Genomic DNA, 23,003 nt, shown 5'->3' on the forward strand with positions numbered 1-23,003 from the left:
TGTGGTGTTACATTTGCATGTTTGTATGACTGAAAGGCCTGGAACCTCCACAGTGTTAAAAACTTGCAGATTAATCTTATATCTGCAAGTTAATAGTGTTATCATACATGAAAGAATCACTTTAAAGAGGTTGTATGGGATTATTACAAAGGGTTGTGTTTCAAACAATCAATTCCTCCCTTGTTATTGGGTTGTGTCTGGTATTGCAGCTCATGCCTATTTTCATCTAAACAAGGGCAACTTTTAATATGTCCGAAAATACATGAGAACAAAAGTAGTTAGCACTCACCAAGCCCACTGCTGCAAACAAGTCTTTATTAGGACATGATCATCAGGATCTGTGGAAGCGCATATAGCGCGAAACAGCTGTCATCCTTCAGACAACATGTTCTCCCTGTCCATGTCCTAATAAAGACTTGTTTGCAGCAGTGGGCTTGGTGAGTGCTAACTATTTTTGTTCTCATGTATTTTCGGACACAATGCACTTTTTTGGTTAAGCACCCCTAGTGCCCATGCAATGAGTAGGAGGTAAAGGCACTGGTACAGCATTTTATAGCACGCAGACAGGTGATCGCATTTTGTCAGCAGTGCGGGTATATATATTTTCTTTTTTTCAACTTTTATTATGTGTTGAGTATTTATATGTACACCTATGTCCAGCGAAATCAACCGGTTACAGTTTTGTCAGGTAATTCTTGATATTTCTTTAAAAACAGACTGTAAGTTGTCATCGTACTTAAAAAAGGGGAAGTTTGTAGCTTGTTAAAACATATGACAGATTTCAGCGAAACTCAAGCTACTCTATATGTAGCCACTGAAATGTCTTTGAGACTACTTCTCAAAAATACAAGTGCATTCATTATTAAGTGTTCACAAAGGAGTGGTCTTTGAGGGGAGCTTAAATAGTGTTCCATTCTCACTAAGGGATCCATTAAAATATCTGTACAAAGAATCAGTGAGCTAAAATACTCACCTGTACAGGTTTCTCCATCTCCAGTCAGATGTTGAGGACATAGACCACAAGTATATCCTTCGTTGGGTGCTTCTGCATCTTTACAAGTATTATTAACATAACATTTGTTTTCTGCACAAGCATTAAAATCATTTTCACAGTACATTCCGGTCCATGCAGCTGAACAGTTACACCCGGCGACCTGCATTGCAATATAAATAGATAATGTGCCACTTGTGTAAAGTATAGATGCCATTAAATATGCATTCAGCTGTAAAATATGTTGATGTTAATTAGTAAGATGGTCTACCTTGAAGGTTGTGGCTCCATTATCAAGGCTGGTGGGACTATCATAAAGACAGCTGCCATTGTTGGTACAGTTGCAGAGAACCAGGGTTAGACTCACAGCAGTAAATACTTTGGAATCATTGGCTACTATAGTGGCATTAACAGGTGTTGAACTGGTGGGATACCAAACCAAAACTCCATCATCTGCACAACAAAACAAAAGTGTCAAGGACATTGGAAACAAGGAGAGTAAATTAATCATGTTGTAGGATATGAGAGGGATATGCTTTATATCTAAGTGATGTGATCAGCTCTTGGATATTCATAATCATTATATCCCTAACATGTACACTGTAAAATATAACCATCAGGCTGCTTGCATATATTCACCTGTAATATTGATATCAGCAGAGTTCGTCTCCAGAGAGAAGATCACAGTATCGTTATTCTCATCAGTGGCCATGTAGTTAACAGTAATTGGCTCCATAAGCTTGGTGAAAATGGTGGTGGGTCCGGTAATATTAGGAGGAAAGTTATCTGTAGAGAGAAGTTGCTGTTTAGTCAGATCTCCCTAACTACATGTATAGATTTAGATTACAATGCTTTGATTATTTATTTATTTAGACTATAATAGTTGAATGTGAAATGACTTGATAAGAAAGGTCAAAAGATTGGCAGGTAATACCTGTCATTGATGAAAAGTTATAGAAAAAAAGCTTAGAAATATATAAAATTACTGAAAAATTGTGAAAATAACAGAGGATAAAGTATATTTCTTACTCATAATTCTGCTTTGCTCATTGGCTGAGTTCTCACTGTCAAGTGTGGCCTTTCCTAAAGCTTTATTTCCAGTACTCAAGACATCAAAGATGCACTCATCATTTCCTTGACAAGTCTCGTTTGCTTTCTTTATGATTTCACTGTCGGTCATCAAAAGCAGCTCATCATAAAACAGTGGCACAAATGTGTTATTGTTGTAGGTGTCCCAGGACTCCCCAGTGGTTTCATTGTAGATGAAGAGGCTGTCCGAAGGGGAGGTTTTCCCTGGGAAACAAAATAATTTATAAAGAGGACACAACATTTTTTGTTTTAGATATTTAACAAGGACACCCTTCTTCTGTAAAATATGAGGGTCTAATTTTAAAACATGAAACTTAAAAAGCTCATTTATTCTTCTTGAGTAAGAGAGATAGATAAAATCAAAGACTAGAAAACCTGTTTAAAAAAACAAAAACAACAAAATAAATCTGAAATGACAAAGTAGACACCAATGACCACTTACATGTCATTCCGACTTCAAATATCAGGGAATCATTCGGAAGTTTCACACCATTAAATTCCAGTTTGGTTCCATTAGCAGCCATCAGGTCATCTGTCTTATCATCATTAAAGATTCCTGGAACAAAATAGTATCAATGTTATTCTAAAAACATATGCTATGAGATATCTGGTAAATTTATCATTTTTACTACACACTGATTTTTATTGTAATGTTCACATTAATACTTGCATTTAAACTATGGCTGATAGACTACAGTGTCATGTAATTCACTGTGGAAATTAAAGATCAGGCAAACATATTTTCTTACCCAGAAGGCCTTCAGTTTTGTTCTTGTAGATAGTATCTAACATTGTGACAAAGCTCAAAGCTCCCTCATTAGCAGAAACTGTGATTGAGATCCCACCATCGAACGAGGCTTGTATTTTGTCTTTGCTTGTCTTCTCCAGTGTGATTTTGCTTACATAGGTGGAGTTATCTTGGAAGAATCAAAGTAAAATTTATTAATCCCATTTATTCACAGGAATTTCATGCCTATTTGTAAACTCTGCAGCTGTTTTATTGATTTGACACCTATCAATGCACCCCTAAGTAGTCTTCAATATGTTTTATGCTTTATTTTGATTTAAAAGATTTACATTGCAACCGGGTTTTAGGTAAGTGACAGGTCTCTTCCATAGCAAGGGACCCGTAAATCATCTGCAGGGTAAGCTGGGAGAAAAAGGCCAGGTTGCACTGAGACCGGTCTCATCTCCAGCTATGGTGTCCGGCTGGTTTTTATAACTACTGCCGAAGCTTTTTAGAGAGAAGTTTATCTGACTGCAGTCATACAGTGAGGCTCTGATTCATGCTGTCTGCATTTTGGGAATCATGAATCAGATGACGGGTTTCCTTTAATCAAAGTAGTATTTAATATACTGTGTATCCTACAAGAAGAATTTTTTTTTTTTCTTTTCATAAAAAAAATTAGTTGGACAAAAAATTAAAGTTCAACTTCATTTCTATAATTCATAATGTGAAAAGTTAACATACCTGGTAACGTGAATTCTGTGCCATTGAGTTTCACAATGGTTGAATTACTCCCCTGGAGAATCCACTCAATCTGTTCAAAAAGAGTAATTACAAAAAAGATGCATAAATCAAAAATGCACTCTGTCTTAAAATTCATGTGTACATCGGTGTAGGGAAATACAATTATTGTAGATGTTTAGTTTTGTTACCGTTGTCTCTTCTTGAATTATCGCAGCCAGTCCCACGAAGTTGGTTGCCTGTGTTTCATGTGTCCCATTGCTAGCCCTAGCAGTACGGCCCTGCAGCCTGAAAATTACTGTGCCGTTCTCATCTTTCACATTGGTCAAAATGAACTCTCCCAAGCCATTGAAAGTGTATTTTACTCCATCTAGTGTACTGATGTGGGGATCTCCAAACAGCCAACCTAGAAAAAAACATTATTTGTTAAATTATTCTTTCAGAGAGTTTGGTTAAAAATCTCATTGACAGGTATTTAATGTTAGTAAAGCTTACCAAAACGTGGTGGAAAATATCCAAAGCAGAAATCATAAGGTCTTCTCTCCCGGTACAAGGAACATAGGTATGAAGAGCCAGAGTACAAGCAGCAGTTATTGTAGGGATCAACTTCTTGTTCTGTATGGGCAAGACACGTTGTAGTAAAACTTTTCTGTATTAGATGTTGATATGTCAAATAAAAAAGCAGAGAAAAATGAGCTTATGAAATGTAGAAAAATATTACAACCATAAACCATTAACTTTTACATAAAAGTGGATACAAAAAACATTTAAAATAACAAATAGGGAAGGGTGGACCCGTGGATGTTTGGGTCCATCGGATTCGGCGACTGACAGTGAAAATGTTACCACCGGTCAGCTGATGAGTACTACTGTCATCAGAGTACACCTGGTCTCGCTGATTGCAGTGAGAGGATGCAACAGTGATTATTATTAATATTATTATTATTATTTATATAGCACCATTAATTCCATGGTGCTGTACATGAGAAAGGGTTACATACATGGTTGGTAAACAGGTTTACAATGACAGACTGGTACAGAGGGGAGAGGACCCTGTCCTTGCGGATTTACATTCTGACAGTGATGAGAGCATTTACCACCCATCATAAATGTCAGTGTGATATATAATTAGTGTAGTGTGTGTGTAGTTTTCTGCACTTGTATTTCTTGAATAAATAAATAATTTAGAAAATGGCTTGGGGGTTCCCCTCATTTTTACTATTCAGCTGAAGGAAAGCAGACAGCCTGGGTCTGGTGTTATTATTCTGGTAAGGGGCCAATATCCATGAAGCTTCTCAGGTTTTTAGTTTCAGCTTACAGCTGTCTACGTAGCCTTTGCTGGTTATTAAAAATGGAGACCCCTTGTCTGCTGAGTTTCTGGGATTAGGTGGTTTTAGGGTTAAATGGAACCTGTCACCTCAAATTGGCAGGATATTTAAATGAGTTTTTACTGGTCCGATGGGCGGCGTTTTCTCTTCATTTCTCCACCCCGTCCGTCCCTGTTATCCGCAATATCTTAGTGAATTAGAGTATGTGAGCGCCATAGTTGGCGCGTGTGCAATGCAGTCTTCAGTGGCACACGTGCAGTATGCTTTGCCCAACTGCGTGCAAAGCCGAAAAGCATTACTGCGCATGCGCCCACGCACTATGTCCCGCAACACAGCGAAATACTTCCGGAACATAATGTGCGGGCGCATGCGCAGTAATGCCAATTTGAGGTGACAGGTTCCCTTTAACCTGGATGGCCTCACTCTGGGATTCTAGGAGGCTTCTTATAGCCTCATTGTGGGGCCATTCTCTGTCACTTATACTCTGACCCTTGGCCGAGTTTGACCCTGTTGTGCTTGTGCTATGTGACATCTTTCTGGTTCTGATTTGGCTGTGCCCCTGTTATGAGTTTTGCCTGTCCATTTTGTATTGTACTGCCCTCTGTGTGTATGACCCCTTGGTTACCTCCTGGCAACCATCTCCTGCTTCTCTTGTACCGCACTGCCCTCTCTGTGTATGACCCCTTGGCTACATTCTGACTATTCATTCTGTTTAATCCCTTGGTAATTTTGTCCCATAGTTATCGTTCTAAGTGTTTTCCTTCAGCTCCTAGCTCTCTGGAGCTTATGCTATGCCCCCAGCAGTCACGTGCTTCAGGTCCTGTTTGTCTGAAGCACACATCTTCACCACTGCTGCTCCGCTCCACAGGTATCTTTGGGCACAGTTTGTTTTACTCAGGACACGTGCACTGGCTCAGTGAACAAGTGCAGTGCGGTGTTCCTGACACCCCTAAAAAATGACGTGGGTCCCCCTATTATTAATAACTAGCAAAGGTTAAACAGACAGCTGTGGGATGATATTATTAGGCTGAGAAGTGGCCATATATTTGTCCCCTAGACTAATAACATCAGCCCTCAGCCATATCAGAAATGGCATAACCATTAGATGCATCAATTTTGGCACTTAGCCCTGGCTCTTACCACTTGCCCTGGTGCGTTGGCAAGTGGGATAAAGGTTTTAGAGTTGGTCAGCTATTTTATCTGTTTTATAGATAATGAAACTTATGCAAAGTATAAAATTATGAAAAATGTATTCCATTGTTGTAAAATATGTTGCTAAGCTCAGTGTTATCTGGCTGCCACGCTGAGAGGTGACAGTACTGATGTCACCTTTCAGCAATGCAATCATATGTAGCAGAGTTGGGGATTGACGTGGGACATAATCATTATGGATTAACAGAGGGCAGGTGAAGATTACTTTAATTTTTATTTTTTATGTTAATAAATGGGAAATAGAAGGGACTTGTTTGGGAGTGTTTTGCTCAATTAAAGGACTTTTTTCTATGTGTTTCTTTATAATTTTTTTGCTTACTGGATTAGTAATGGGGGTGTCTGTTGGACACCTCTCCATTAATGATCCGTAGGCTCTAAGTCAGCTGACATTACAAAGCTGACATCAACCCCAAAATATTACCCCCCTTGCCAATGCACCAGGGCAAGATGGAAGAGCTGGGCAAAGCGCTAGAATTGGCGCATCTTATGGATGCGTCTTTTCCGGGGTGGCTGCTTTCTGGGGTGGCTGTAGACTGCTTTTTTTTAGGCTGGGGAGGGCTAAATATTCATGGGCCTTCCTAGCCTGAATATACCAGCCCCCAGCTGTCTGCATTAGCTTGGCTGGTTATAAAAAATGGGGGGACCCCACACCATTTTATAATTTTTTTATTTAAATAATTAAAACAAAACAATGTTGAGGCGCTTCTATTTTTATTTTTATTTTTTATTTTTATACAGTGCACCTGCCAATCACAGTCATGTCAATACTTGATATGGCTGCGATGGGGCATGAAGTAATACACTAATACGTAGGGGCATGAAGTGCCCATGCAGGAAAATCTTGTTGTTTGGCTGTGGTGCAGCCTTTCAACAAGCTTTGTTCAGGCTGCCGACCCTGAATAGTAACGCAGACTTCCAGGAAAAGATCTGGTACGAGCCCTGAACTTTACCATTCAAGTTCGCCCATCTCTAATAATAAATGACATAAATAACAGTCAAAGATTTTATTTATTCCCATTAATGAGTACAATATTCATACCTTTGTACTGGGATCTTTGTGTCTGCATTTCTGACATAAAGTAGTTGTAATAATAGGTATAGTAGTAGTAGGGGTTCGACCATCTGAGCCAACTGTTTTCATACTCCCACGGAGTTGGTAAGTATCTTTCTTTCTCGCCATAGGACAAACTGCCCCAGTAATTGTAGTAACATCTTGTGCCTCCTCCATACCATGATGAAAATGTGGACTGGTAAGTATCGTAATAACTATACCCACCTGGGAGACCAAAATGAAACAGATAATTTAATAGTACGTGGATTGCTATTAACATTTTGATTATTTTTGTCACAATCACTTCTACTTTAAAGAGAACCTTCCACCTTTCCTGACATGTCTGTTTTAGAAAATACTGTATTTTATACATGTCGAAAGAAAATTTAGCTGGAAATGCATTATTGTGATGGAGAGCGTGGAACAGATTGGGAGTGTGTACCGACACAATGACACCGCACTCGCAGGCTAATTTGTATGTTGCAGCGCTGTCAGTTTGGATTTCTCAGCGTTGTCAGTTTGGATAAGGCAGTTAATAGTTTATTGCTATAAGAACTGTACAGTAATACCACTAGTTTCAGTAGTTACATCAAGATGACAGGTTCTCTGTAGCAGAGACAAGCGGTGGATGCCGCGTCGGAGAGCACTGAAGCTCCAGGAATCTTCTTATTTGCTCATAGCAGGTTTGCCTACAACAACCACGCTGAACTAATTTTGATATATGATCGTGCAGCGATTATAATTCCCGTTACCAGCTTTTATTTAATAACCTCCTGTAACTGATGAAGGTCACAATTGACAGAAACGTTTTCCTGTATTTACTACAATAAATTTTTCCTGCTGCATCTTACCTAAATTTGAGCGCTAGGTCTCTTACTATTAGTCTATATGGTTTGGGAACCTGTCCTTCGCACCCCTTCTCTAGTAGTGCTCACGGTTAAATGTTCCAGGTTCTCTATAGCAGACATGTCAGGATAGCTGACAGGACCTTTTTAAAATTTACACTGCTTTATTTTAGCATAAACGTAATGTAATAGACGTCTTTTCTACCTATCAGCATTACAATTCCTGTACACCTGTTCAGCAAGTATTCAAACATAGAGTTTAGATACATTTTTACAGCTTGCAAGCACATTAACATTTTATTGCGGCAATTAATATTTTATGGAAGCAATAACATTTTATAATATTTTTCCTTAATGTGAAGGACTCAGTAGTACTTAAGAAGGCAAACATACAAGGCTCACGTAAAGAGGTGGCCAGGTCATAAGTTCAAAAGCTGAGGTTTTTAATTATTACATGAAGAAGTTCTCATCTACAAGCTTAAAAAGCATAAAAATTTACATTGTCATATCAGAACTGACCTGTATTTTTCTGTTGAAAGCCATAAGAATAAAGACGACTTGCCGGTGTATAAGAAGGATCAAATATGGCTTGCCAATATGAACAAGGGCATGGGTTTGTGTAATACATCCAGTATGGATATGAGTTCATGTCACTATAATACCAGCTCAAACATTTCTGCCTGTAGTTCATTGACTGGGCTGTGTTATATTCCAGACGATAAGCCCAATAGCCTTTTTTGCCTTCTATTGGAAAATAAAAAGAGTGAAAATAATTTTTTAAATACAGAATAAAATTAAAACACCAAGACATATACTGAAGCCTTAATTTCACATACTATGTAAATTTATCCTCTAAAGCGATTTTCAAGTGTCTATACAAAGGCCTCATAAACATGACAATGAAGTGTGCGCCGGTGTGTCCCCATACGGTACCTCTGTTAGTCACCAAATTTACCCCAAAAAGTAAAGCTTCTAGGGAAAAATACACCTTTAACACATCATATAATAAACCATGTCCAGATATAATTCTTATGGATTCTCACAGAATCTGCATAAAAACATCCCCTCCAGTATCACACAGAGGTACAGTTTGGATTAATAAACTTCTATAGGTGCCTTATTTCAGATCCGTGCCATATGGAACCTGAACACAATCATGTGCATTAAAGGGACTCTGTCACCTGAATTTGGAGGGAACAATCTTCAGCCATAGAGGCGGGGTTTTTGTGTGTTTGATTCACCCTTTCCTTACCCGCTGGCTGCATGCTGGCTGCAATATTGGATTGAAGTTCATTCTCTGTCCTCCGTAGTACATGCCTGCACAAGGTGCAATCTTGCCTTGCGCAGGCGTGTACTATGGAGGACAGAGAATGAACTTCAATCCAATATTGCAGCCAGCATGCAGCCAGCGGGTAAGGAAAGGGTGAATCAAAACCCCCAAAACCCCGCCTCCATGGCTGAAGATTGTTCCCTCCAAATTCAGGTGACAGTGTCCCTTTAAGCTTACCCCTGAAAAAGATCTCTGGACAAAAGACTGCTTATATACAGTTATGAAGGAGAACGATAAAATTGTTTTTTTTAACGGAAGAAATGGACAGTACTCACTTGTATTTTGTCCTATGTACTGATCGGGCTTATATATTTTCCGGATATCCATAGAGTTAGTGTGTGGGTCATTATATGATGGGAAATTCACAGCAGGAGAATATGAAGGTTCCCCACTAATCAAAACGAAATAAAACAATAGTGAAACCTAGTAATTTAACTATTATAATTTATATAGCCCATGTATCTACTAAAAGGATTATCTTAACATTAAGATCTAATGACAATTGGATCCGACAATTTTAGCAGCTCAGTGATGAACTTTGGGAATATTTTATACTGATATACTGTAAAACCCTGGCAGATATTTGCAGTCGTGATGTCCTTAAGCCAGATGCAGAAATAAGCGCAATCGGATTACCTCTCTAGGTATTCCCTCAAATCCAAGAAGCTTGTTAAAACTTGTCAACCATTCTTGGATTACTTTCTTATAATAGTAGATGTGACACTAGGCTAATTTAAAAGACAACTCCCCCTAAAAGTTTAAACTTTTTAAATTACAGATAATAGCTTTTTTAAAAAAAATGATAAAATGGTTCCAGGCAGATAAGCAGTACACAATGGCGTTATACAAGCTATTGGAAGCCAAGTTCTCCCTGCAAAGTATCACATGGCTATAGTGCACAAGCAATATACCTGAAGTAGCCCATTTTCGGTAAGTAATAATTGGGAAGTGAGTTATAACTCCAGTTCATTCCTCCATCTGCATATCGCATCAGGCAGAAAGAGAAGATGCCGTCTGTAACTAACACAGCTTGGTAGGTGTTTGTCTGCAATAACAATGGTACAGTTAGATTAGTTGCGTACAATCTTCAATAACCTAAACCAGGTTTTATCCATATAAACTTAATCCATGACCTTAATCAGTGGGGTGCTGGGTATTGGACCCTCATTGATCTGTTATTGATGAGTCATCCTAAGTAACGGTGCTTAATAACATAGTAGAAGAAAATCCTTTGAAATCTACAGCACCAAGCAATGGCTATTATGACTATTAAATCAAAGATTTCACCAAGTGTGAATAGTTATCAGTCAAGAATCTGTAATCTTTTAAGGACCTCACAATAAATATCTGTTAAATGCAGTGATGCCAAATATGTGTATGTGGATCGCCCCTGTGTAGGGCAGTGGGGTACTCGGTACCGGGCCCTTCGGTTCTCAAGGGGAATGTCACAGTGGCTGACCCGGTCCATGGCCCTCGGGAGGTCCGTTAATAAAAGGGGAAAGGTCTTTAAAGGGGAAATGTTTGTGATGCCACCTGTGGTATTCGGTCAAGGTGACCGACGCTGCATAGGGGTTCCGCTGGGGTGATGCTATGGCAGCTAGATGGTATACCTTCCCACAGGTGAAGTATGTCCCCAGGGCTTCCCAGAAGTGTGGATGGTGTGAGGGCAGTGAAGAACGTGGACACATGGTTGCAGTCTCTTTACCTTTTTACTGAAGGCCTCAGCATCCACAGTCCAGAGCACCAGATCACGGGGCAGGCAGAGTCTGGCCAGTCTGAAGGCAAATCCAGAGTCCCCTTATCCAGGTGGAAATCAGTAGCCTTCCTCTAGCAACTGAGTGTTGTAGTCCCTTCCTGCTGAACTTATCGGTAAGGTCCTCACAACTATTGTAGATGCTATTTCTCTCTCTGTCCCCCAGATGTATAGGACAAACCCGTATGACTGGTGGCTTGAGGCTTTTTACAGGGACTCTAGCACACCCGGCCTCCACAAATTGCCACCGTGCCTCTTGGGTATAGGTGCGGATCAGCAATGTGCAATTAACTGTCCTGCCGGTTTCTGGAGCAAGGCATGGAGACGATCGCTCCCTCGGTGATCCTGCCACCGGATTCTGCGCCTCAGAAGGAGGCAGCCTGTTGCAGGGCAGAATTCCTTCTGGTTTCCTCTCCTTTTGCTATGACTTCATTTCTCACCCTGTACAATACAATTTGCTGTTCTTTGTCTCTTTTTTAGGATGCTGCCGCATCGGTAGGCAGTCGCAGCTCTGTGGCCTTCTGTCTAGGCCTCTGACAGGATCCCACCCCTGTCAGGGACCAACTATCTGAGCAGAGCTCAGATAGCAGCTCACTGGGTGAAGCCCAGCCAGCTTCTGCCTAACTTCCTATCCAGACCACCAGTTTTACCTAATTGCGAAGAGTGCCCTAATAAATAGGAGCATGGCTCCCCCTAGTGGACTGGAGTGTGAAGTGTGTTGTGTGGTTTGTAATACCTGGCAAAGTGATCTCCTTTATTGCCTTCAGACATAACATCACTCCCCTTAGAGGAGACTGATATTACTGCAACGACCACAACCCTGGGGCACTGCATATGTTTTATTGTTTTATTTTGAACGGGGCGAAAGGGGGGTGATTTGAACTTTTATATTATTTTGTATTTTTTTTATATTTTTAAAAACCTATTTTTTTTTTACTTTTTACTTGCTTCAATAGTCTCCATAGGAGAATAGATGCTGCAGTCATCTGATCACTTGTGTTACACATAGCAGGGCTTTAGCCCTACTATGTGTAACAAAAATGCCCATCTTCTATGAAGGCTGACTACCGGATGATGCTCATAGCAGTTTGGCAATAACAACAACAGGAGTCTCCTGCAGACCTGGGTTATCATGCCAACCTATTGGCAAGAAGAGGAATATAAACCAGCTGACCCGTGATGCATAAGTTGAGTTTCGAGGGCACGGACCCGCTGTGTCCAGGCGTGTAAAATCCAAAAGAAAAAAATGTCCAGCTTCACTGAATCCATGAAAAAAAGTTTTCTTTATTCACAAACTTAAACAAGGAGGATACAAACTTCAGCATAATCCATATGGGTACGAATCTCAATGTGTTTCTGGAGACTAAGCTCCCTTAATCATGTCATGATTAAGGCTGGGGTCACACTGCGTTAGTGCAACCCGTTTAGCGCTAAGCGCTAGCGGGTTGCGCTAACGCAATGTCTTTTTCGGGGTCGCGTTAAACGTCCCCGCTCTCGCAGATCCCCGATCCGGGGAACGGACCTCGGGCGCGCCGCGGACGCTGCAAGCAGCGTCCGAGGCGCGCTACAAAAGAACGGCACATCGCTAGCGCGTGCCGAAAATGACACGCGCTAGCAATGCGCTTTTACATTGCGGGCAATGTGAGCGCTAACGGATGCGTTGCACGGCGTTAATTTCGCCGTGCAACACTGTCCACTAGCGCTCACATTAAAACGCAATGTGAACCTAGCCTAAGGGAGCTTAGACTCCAGAAACGCATTGAGATTCGTACCCATATGGTTTGTGCTGAAGTTTGTATCCTCCATGTTTAAGTTTGTGAATAAAGAAAACTTTTTTGCACGGATTTGGTGAAGCTGGACATTTTTTCTTTTCAACCCATTGGCACCCCACAAGCAAATGACAGGGGTGCAGATAGGTGGAGCCAAGACACGCATCTGGTTTGACAGAGTTAAATGCCGCTGTCAGAGATTGACAGTGGCACTTAACTAGTTTACAGCCACGGGTGGATTGCAATTCCGCTTGTGGTTGTTAGGGGCACATGACAGCTGATCAATAAACTGTCATGTGCCGGAAAAGGTGCCTGCTGAGTGCTGAAGCCTGTACCAAATAGGGGGAGGTGACCTAAGTCAGATATACATGTCATAGGCCATTAAGGGGTTAAAGAACATGGATCTAGCAAAGTGTGCAACTCATTTATTTGATTTTATTTTCTTTACAGTATATAGTTTTAGGACTTGTGTGAAAATTTGACATAATTTGAGGTCAAATTTATGCAGAAATATGGAAAGCTCTGAAGGTTTCCTTAAAGTTTCAAGCACCACTGTATAAAAGCGATCATGACAGTCACAATTGATGTGCTTAAAAATAGGTTTGTCGTAGTCACTTCTGCCTTCTCTGTCTTTAATACATGAAACTCATTGAGCGATGTGGCTGTATGTATTGGATCTCAGGTATAAATCAGGTCATGAGACTTAGAGTAACTGCAGGATGGCGTGTGGCAAAGGATCAGGGGTTTAACTTTCATTCTAGTAATATAAACACTTTTCTAGGAAAACCACTTTAATCCAGATGATGGAAAATAATTGTGGTCTAAATAGTTTTTCTGTGAAACAGGGGTTGTTGTAATTGAGAAAACATTTCAAGAAACATCTGAGCAAGTGCTTTAGTTTTCACTCATCTCACCTCTAAGGAATTAAAGAAATACCCCGGATATGGTGGAACCTGATGCCACGTTATCTTAATGGCCCAGAGAGCTTTAAAATCCACAGGAAGTGAAGGGAAATATGACTTTATTTCAGATTCAAGTTTAGTTTTGAAATCTGTGTGTTGATAGGGGGAAGCCTGGAAGTCATAAGTCTGCAAAAACCAAGAAAAGGAAGATTTAGATTAAAAAGGTAAGAAAAATTGAATAACAAACATTATAACCTTTATAGTCTTAGATTTTAGCTGCTTTTCTTTGAGAGAACACTGTCATTCCAGTACATTAGTTAGGAGGACACTGAGGAAACATTATTTAGTTGAAAGAAAACATTATGTCTATATTCGTTTTTGGCATATTCAAATTGGACTTTTAAAGATCTATCTCACCTGATAGTAAAGTTCTCCCATTCTGGAGAAATCGGCATCTGCCCAGAAAACGGCAATCATTGGAGGAGTAAAATAATCGTAGTCATAGAAGTTATAAGGGTATTTCATGTTGTAAACTGGGTCATAGAAATTTCGCCTGAAAATGATAACGCCGTTGTCTGTGAACTGTTGAAATAAAAATAGTGGAAAAAAATTCACATCACTATTTAGACATACAGCAAACAATGAAGAGGTGTCAGTAGAATGAAAAACCAGAGAGTCATCACGGCTCAGGGCAACAACCGCAGGAAGCACATTTTTTAAAGCACTTGGTTGGGTGGTACATTGCATCTACATTAATAGAGATGTGAAGAATAGAGTTTGGCAGTATGTACTGTACAACTATGTAATATACAGAGAACTATGTACATATTCTGTGTATTACTGAATACAATATTGCTTATAGTTTAACCTTTTAAAAAGATTTCCATATTGATCCCTATTTGTTTTTGATATCGTAGAATATCGTGTAGAGTACTAAAAACATTTCTAATTTATATGTCCACATATATATTAACTACCCAAGATACCCATCAGTGATCGAATGATTTCTAGTTTGATTCTTGATTAGTAAAATGTTTTTAACATCAGAGTAATGTAAAACTACTGAGTGCCAAAGTAAAATGTGCAACATGATCCCCTATTACTGTATTTGGCAGAGGGGTCTTTGCCCCATGTTACTTCTTCCTCCACTTGTGACATACCCCTGCTTGCATCCTTGTGAATTGGTTACCCTTTGATCTGATTAAGTCATTGTTTCTATCCGGTTAAATGTTTTAGTATCATTTTTCCAGTGCAAGTGCACTAACACAATTAAAACCTATAAATAATATCAATCAATATATAACTATAATACAAATAATGTGGGTTTATTGACAAACTGATCACAGGGCATTCCACTGCTAAGATCTCCCATTTAATTAGATGTAATCTTTGGGGAGTTCGGATTTGTTTAATTTCATTGCAGCTCCCTTACATGATTCATGACGCTTTACATGGTTCCTATAGACATCAATAGTCTAATGGCCTGTCCATCTAATACAGATGTTTTGAGTTCCTCAGAGTGAGATCCGCTTACCAGAAACCCCTCTCTGATTAAGTTAATACTTAGGGGTCTTAAGAATGAGACACCCTCTTACTAACTCACAGTCTACCAATAGAATATTTGAATGCAGATGTTTGTCTGATAGATTTTGTATTGCAGTTATGATTGGCTACTTGCTAGTATTGTGTAACTCATTGATTGCTGGAAATCTATAACTTACATATAACGTGCTGTAAAATGATGCACCAAACGGAAAACCTGTCGGGATGTCAATCATTGGAGAAACAAAGTCTTGATAGCGCAATGCAGCTCTTTTTCCACTTGTGTATTCAAACAATCTGACCTCTGTGATAAAGATAATATAATAATGTAAATTATAGATTTATATCAGTATTAAATTAAGATTAACTGTGCCTGGAAAAAAAGAGTATGTTGCGCATAGGGAAAATATAAAATTCCACTTCGTACCTTTACAGGTAAATCCGTCACCGGTATATCCAGAGTTACAAGTGCAATTATATGACCCTGGGGTGTTAGTACAGACGGCATTAGGGCTGCACAAGTGACGTCCAGTTGTGCATTCATCCACATCTGGAAAGCAAGGACAGTAATAAATTAGAGACTTAATATAGATTAACCAATGTCACTCTCCATCACAGATATATACGTCATGAGCCTGTCTGGGCCTTGGCTTAGAAACAGAAACTGCTGCATATAGGGCAGATGCTGGCTATATTATATAGCAGGCATCTGCCTCTAACAACACTACTCCCTTATAATGTAATTTCAGGGAGCGGATGGATTGCTTTGACTACCGGGAGCTGACTACAGGTCCCTATGCTTGCCATGTGAGCTCTTCAGTGATGTCTAGCCTGTGGCTGGGCATCATAGGAGACATTAATGTTCACTATATAGAGGAATATTGTGGTATTGCTGTATAAAGTACAAGTAATCAAATGATCACAGGTCCCAGTCCCCTAAGGGGACTAAGAAATAAATTTAAAGGGAACCTGTCACCCCCAAAATCGACGGTGAGCTAAGCCCACTGGCATCAGGGGCTTATCTGCAGCATTCTGGAATGCTGTAGATAAGCCCCGCTGTATCCTAAAAGATGAGAAAAAGAGGTTATACTATATTCACTTGGGCGGGCGGTCCGATCCGGTGGGCATCACGGTCCGGTCTGGGGCCTCCCATCTTCATAGGATGACGTTCTCTTCTGGTCTTCATGCTGCGGCTCCGGCGCAGGCGTACTTTGGCTGCCCTGTTGAGGGGAGAGCAAAGTACTGCAGTGTGCAGGCGCTGGGAAAGGTCAGAGAGGCCCAGCACTTGCGCACTGCAGTACTTTGCTCTGCCCTCAACAGGGCAGACAAAGTATGCCTGCTCCAGAGCCGCAGTGTGAAGACAAGAAGAGGACGTCATCTGATGAAGATAGGAGGCGCCGGACTGGACCGCGACACCCATCGGACCGGACCGGACCGGGACCGCCCCTGGGTGAGTATAATCTAACCTCTTTTTCTCATCTTTTAGGATACATCGGGGGCTTAACTACAGCACTCCAGAATGCTGTAGAAAAGCCCCTAATGCTGGTGGGCTTAGCTCACCCTCGATTTTGGGAGTGACAGGTTCCCTTTAAAGGTAAAAAAAAATATTGAATAAACTCCCCATCCCAATTTCCCCAGTTAAAACAGAAATAAAGAAATGTAAAAATAAAAAATATACATATTTGATATCACGGCATCTAAGAAAGTTCTATACAAAATGAATTAATCAAAATGATCAGTAAACGCTGTAATAGGACAAAGAAAAGAAACTAAGAAGCTATAAAAACATAATATGTACCCCAAAATTCTATAAATAAAAACACCAGCTCGCCATGCAAAAGACAAACCCCACAGAGCTCCTTTGATAGTAATGGCATTTTAAGTCAATAAGAGAAAATTACACATTTGTTATCTCTTGAATCGCACTTACCTGGAGAATCATGGTTTCCGAATCATATTTATTTCACAATTAGCCCCGTAATAGTAGAACCCCAAAAACTAATGGTGGAATTGTGGGGGTGGGGTTTCACCATTTCACGGCACTTGGAAATTTTTTGCCATTTTCCACTACTCTGGTAACATATATGGTTATTTAAAAAAGGACCGGAAAAAATAACACCAAAAAACAAATTGGCTACCAGGGTAAGGAGCTAACATAAAACAATAATAGTACATTACCTTCGCTGCACCTTTTCCCTTTCCAGTTAGAAGGACATGAGCAGATGAAGTCATTTACCAAGTCTATACAGACGCCTCCATTACTACATGACGTCCTGGTGCAGTCATTAATATCTGCAAGAGAACATTAAGTTATTATCAGTAGAGATGAAATAACAGTTACGGAATCCCCCTCTGCCTGTCAGGTACTCACTTATTTCACAGAATCTGCCAGTGAATCCAGGAACACAGGAGCAGGAGAAACTGTTGGGTAAATCATTACAGGTGGCTCCATTTCTACATGGGTTACTCAGACATTCATTAATATCTGTGGGGAAAAATGCAACAATAATAATAATAGATTCCCTAATGACTGGATGATATTTTAATAAATTACAGCTGTTTTCAGTACTGCCTCCATGTGTTTTAATGAGTACCCGTCACGTCTGCCATTGGACAAGATGAGCATTTAGCTTCTTGTAACAGTCCTAGGAATCTCTCCAAACGAATGTCTCCAGGGATCCTCACCTCAAAGCTCAGCATGGTTAGAGCGGGCTCATGGGCTGAGTTCTGTACATACGCTGGCTATGTTACATAGTCGTCATTTTTCTCTAAGGCTACTTTCCCACTAGCGTTAACTGCAATCCGTCACAATGCGTCGTTTTGCAGAAAAAACGCATCCTGCAAAAGTGCTTGCAGGATGCGTTTTTTCCCCATAGACTTGTATTGAAGACGCATTGTGACGGATTGCCACACGTCGCATCCGTCGTGCGACGGATGCGTCGTGCTTTGGCGGACCGTCGGCACAAAAAACGCTACATGTAACGTTTTTTGCTGCCGACACACCGCTTTTTACCGACCGCGCATGCGCGGCCGGAACTCCTCCCCCACCTCCCCACACCTCACAATGGGGCAGCGAATGCGATGAAAATCTGCATCCGCTGCACCCGTTGTGCGGCGCTTACAACGCTAGCGTCGGTAACCTCGGCCCGACGCACTGTGATGGGCCGAGCCCGACGCTAGTGTGAAAGAAGCCTAAGAGGACATCATTTACATGGAGCAGTCACAGGTGCGCACCTGCTCTTGCCCCCTAGGGGGCGTCAACTCAAAAGCAGTATGCAAGGCAGGGTGCACCACTAAATACGGAAATAACGGATAGGGCGCTACATCATGTAAAGTATAAAACAGTAAGGGGAGGGGAAAGACAATACATTTGCGATGAGCACACCTGCATACTGGTAAGAGTACTAATTTTTATTAGGCACCGTAGAAAACAAACCTTAAAGGGAACCTGTCACCCCGTTTTTTGAGATTGAGCTATAAATACTGTTAAATAGGGCCTGCGCTGTGTGTTCCTATAGTGTATGTAGTGTACCCCGATTCCCCATGTATGCTGAGAAATAACTTACCAAAGTCGCCGTTTTCGCCTGTCAATCAGGCTGGTCAGGTCGGGAGGGCGTGGTGACATCGGTGGTGCTTCCTCAGCTTTACGTTGGTGGCGTAGTGGCGTAGTGGTGAAGACACAGCGCGCGATCTGCGCTGTAATCCCTTGCATCGGTGGGGGCGGCCATCTTCCTGGGGCCGCGCGTGCGCAGATCGAGTGCTCTGCTGCACGGGGCTTCAGGAAAATGGCCGCGGGATGCCGCGCGTGCGCATTAGAGATCGCGGCGGCCATTTTCCCAAAGCCGAGTTTGCATCTCGGCTTTGGGAAAATGGCCGCCGCGATCTCTAATGCGCACGCGCGGCATCCCGCGGCCATTTTCCTGAAGCCCCGTGCAGCAGAGCACTCGATCTGCGCACGCGCGGCCCCAGGAAGATGGCCGCCCCCACCGATGCAAGGGATTACAGCGCAGATCGCGCGCTGTGTCTTCACCACTACGCCACTACGCCACCAACGTAAAGCTGAGGAAGAACCACCGATGTCACCACGCCCTCCCGACCTGACCAGCCTGATTGACAGGCGAAAACGGCGACTTTGGTAAGTTATTTCTCAGCATACATGGGGAATCGGGGTACACTACATACACTATAGGAACACACAGCGCAGGCCCTATTTAACAGTATTTATAGCTCAATCTCAAAAAACGGGGTGACAGGTTCCCTTTAAAAGCATTTAAAAAACAAGTGATTCCATAAATGACACCCCGTAGGTCCACAATAGACCAAGCTAGCGCTATAATTCAAATATGCAAATTCACAAAAAGTTATACAGGAAATAAATGTCCCGAAATTCCCTCATATGAGGTTGCATGTACAATAATGTCAAATAATATCCATATAGAATAATAAACTGATAAGGAAAATCCTTATACGATAAGTGGAGAAAACACCAATGTTAGGAAGACACAGGGCCCCTTATATCCCGAAAGACAATATCAAGTAGAGCATGTGAATAGATACAGGGGAAAGAGGTGTATGGTGTTTGTATGTAAGAAAGAAAGAAATTAGTCAGAAAATGAGACCTTTGGGGACCCCAGTGAATATTGTCAATACTGGAGCCATGTGTAGGATATGGCTGAAAGCAACTTACAAGTACCCATGAAAATCGGGAATAACCATGAGAAAGCGCAGCCAAGAGCAACATGGGTGTCAGTAGGAGATGCCCTATTTCTCTGATGTACGTAGAGAGTTAATACTTTTGGGCTGTGCATGTGAGATGTGATAATCTCCTGATGATAAAATTATGTTTGTATTAACACTACAACACACAGACTATTATGGAAACATCCCTGGAGTCAGCCATTCTTGCCCTATATTATGCTCAGATTAAATAGCAAAAACCCGCTGAGAGATTCCCTTTAAATAGTTGCAATATTCTTACATATATAACAAGGATAAGCTCAAAACTTGAATTCAATAAGTTTGTAATGATATAAGAAAATTACAATAGACAAGAAGACAAAGACAGATTGTAAAATGGTAGATCAAAACAATGCAAGATAACCAAAACACAAAGAAGAGGGAAAAATAGGATCCAATGATCACTAAAAATAATATTCTGCAGTGCAATATTCATAACTGGCGTGATTCCAGTCACAATGAACGTCATATAAATAAAACCCCAAAACCGATGAGAATAACATTTATTCACTGCAGGTGTATATTGCATCATGGGAGGGTGTTCAGTTTAGGCAGCGGGAAAGCCAGAATCGGCCATGTCTGTCATTTCAAGTAACTTCTCAGAATTGGCTGTTGTGTGTGTGAGGAATAACACTATTGCCAGCCATTCTGTGATGTTTTCTCCTCTGTATATACTTTGGTACAGATTATAGTTATTTTTTGTATATATTAGTATTTTGTTCATCGTGACTCGATTTGTCCTTATGATTTCTCCCCTGAAGGAGATGTCTGCCAGGTCTCTCATTGTGCTGAGTGCTACTCATCCCCCCCTACTCCCAATTCATAGACTCCATAGACTACAATAGGTTGCTTAACCTGACATCTCGTTATGCTGGAAATCCAGCTTTGACCACAATTCATTTCAGTTGTTTTTCTTGAGTTAATAGTGAGTCCGGGAGCCAGCAGAAGAAGTGATTTATTGATTGAGAAAAATCATATTTCAGGTTGTCACCATACGTTAACAAACACAATACAATACAATAATTGGGTTAATTCTGCAGTCCAACACTATTGAGGTTGTACAGTTCACAGTATTAAAAGTAGTGCTTGAAATTTTAAGAATCCTTTAGAATTTTCCATATTTTTGCATGATGTATGTGAAGCCATCAGTATCTGGTATGACCCCAGTGTCAGCCCACCAATAACATTGACTTTGGGGGGGGCCACTTTTCACCTGTATACAAATGATACACTACCCTATTCCACAAATTTACCTATATCTCTATATAATAATAAACTAGGTAGTTTGGTTAATGAATGATGAAATGTTGCTTTTTTCTATACTGTGTGAATCATGGAAATTATGCCAAGTACTGCCCATACAGTGGCGTTGGAGGCCCAGATCTGCACAGTGGTCCACCGGGGGATTCCCTTGTTCCCCTATGGGCCAGTTTGGCCTGTATGACCCACTTGTGGAGCAATAACCACATCTAAATGCTTCTGATAATTGTTGATAAAACCTACACATTAGCTTGAAGAAATTTTAGAAATGTAATTGTATTATGTTGGTGTGTTTTCTTCCGCAACCATTAAGGCCCTTCCACAACATTTCTATAGGATTATGTTCTATACTTTCACTTGGCCATACCAAAATAGGTTTATTCTTCTCTAATCATTCTTTTAGAGAGCAACTTGTGTGCTTTGGGTCATTGTCTTGCTGCATGACCAGTGTTATTGAGATACAGCTAATGGAGAGATGTTCTGACATTTTAATTTAGAATTTGCTGGTATAATTCAGAATTCATTGTTCCATCAATGATGACAAGTCATCCTGGTCCAGATATAGCAAAACAGTCCCCAAAGAAGATACTATTATCATGTTTTAAAGATCATATGATGTTCTATGCTGTAATGATGTGTTTTTCTTTTTCCAAAAATAATGCATCCCATTTAAAACAAAAAAGGTCTATTTTGGTGTCATCCATCCACAAAACATTGTTCCAGTAGCCCTCTGGCTTGTCCAGGTGGTCTTTAGTAAACTGCAGATGGCAGCAAAGTTAAGTTTGGAGAGCACTGACTTTCTTCTTGCAATCCTGTCATGCACACAATTGTTGTTCAGTGTTCTCCTGATGGTGGACTCCAGGACATTTATATTAACTAATGTGAGAAAGGCCTATTTGTAAGTCAAAACCAGGAGTGGAACAATCACAGCAAAGGTATAATAGAAACATCACCATTTCTGTATTTTTTACCCACTTCTGGCTTTGGCTTACAAATACTGAGGTACAAAACTCACCAATTACTCAACGTGTACACGTGGCCTTAGATGACTTGCCCTTGTTGGTCGACCACTCCGTGAGTGAGTGGGTAATAATGGTCTTTTATTTCCTCCCTTTGTATATAACCTGTTTGAATGTGGATTGATGAAGTTCAAACTCTTTACAAATAGTTTTGTGACCTTTCTCAGTCTGATGAGGACTGCAACTCTTTTTCTGAGGTTTGTGCCATTAAAGACTTACACAAATATGTGTAATGATGTAAGGATCAGGTTTCCTAAATCCGTCTTCTTTAAATAAAATAAGTTGCCCAATTATAACTGATTGTCATCCCATTGATTGAAAACAACAGAATTTAATGTAATCTTTAAATTATTTGTTTTCAATCCAAAGGCCTCGTTCACACGTTCAGTATTTGGTCAACATTTTACCTCAGTATTTGAAAGTCAAAATCAGGAGTGAGACAATCTGAGGAAAATTGTTAGAAACACATCACCACTTCTGTATTTTTCAACCACTCCTGGTTTTGGCTTACAGATACTGATGCAAAAAACGGACTACTAAACATGTGAACATTACCTAAAGGTTCACATGCTTTTGACTTTTGATATTGGACCATTTTCTTTATGTAAAAAATGGCAAAGTCTTATATTTTTTACTCATTTGATTTCATTGGTTCTGTTTATCTACTTTAAGGACTTGTATGAAAGCTTGATGTAGATTTAGGTAAA

The 23,003-nt window shown here is 40.5% G+C and overlaps 1 protein-coding gene across 3 annotated transcripts in view; it reads right to left on the bottom strand.

The window, feature by feature from the left end:
• The window catches only part of LOC138638071 (mucin-4-like), a 369,132-nt gene that overhangs the window by 283,306 nt on the left and 62,823 nt on the right, over window positions 1–23,003 (bottom strand). For all 3 annotated transcript variants that reach the window (XM_069727053.1, XM_069727055.1, XM_069727054.1), the window contains exons 8-26: window positions 17,652–17,765; window positions 17,459–17,572; window positions 15,708–15,830; window positions 15,460–15,584; window positions 14,156–14,320; window positions 13,751–13,924; window positions 10,226–10,359; window positions 9,590–9,705; window positions 8,504–8,728; window positions 7,128–7,364; window positions 4,044–4,163; window positions 3,740–3,954; window positions 3,552–3,621; window positions 2,830–2,997; window positions 2,523–2,636; window positions 2,021–2,284; window positions 1,631–1,777; window positions 1,263–1,444; window positions 974–1,154 (exon numbers count right to left, since the gene is read on the bottom strand). In XM_069727053.1, the coding sequence (XP_069583154.1) occupies window positions 974–1,154; window positions 1,263–1,444; window positions 1,631–1,777; window positions 2,021–2,284; window positions 2,523–2,636; window positions 2,830–2,997; window positions 3,552–3,621; window positions 3,740–3,954; window positions 4,044–4,163; window positions 7,128–7,364; window positions 8,504–8,728; window positions 9,590–9,705; window positions 10,226–10,359; window positions 13,751–13,924; window positions 14,156–14,320; window positions 15,460–15,584; window positions 15,708–15,830; window positions 17,459–17,572; window positions 17,652–17,765 (2,988 nt within the window). The remainder of the gene's footprint in view (window positions 1–973; window positions 1,155–1,262; window positions 1,445–1,630; window positions 1,778–2,020; window positions 2,285–2,522; window positions 2,637–2,829; window positions 2,998–3,551; window positions 3,622–3,739; window positions 3,955–4,043; window positions 4,164–7,127; window positions 7,365–8,503; window positions 8,729–9,589; window positions 9,706–10,225; window positions 10,360–13,750; window positions 13,925–14,155; window positions 14,321–15,459; window positions 15,585–15,707; window positions 15,831–17,458; window positions 17,573–17,651; window positions 17,766–23,003) is intronic.

The sequence above is a fragment of the Ranitomeya imitator genome, chromosome 5 (assembly GCF_032444005.1).
Source record: "Ranitomeya imitator isolate aRanImi1 chromosome 5, aRanImi1.pri, whole genome shotgun sequence".
Taxonomy (NCBI): Eukaryota; Metazoa; Chordata; class Amphibia; order Anura; family Dendrobatidae; genus Ranitomeya; species Ranitomeya imitator.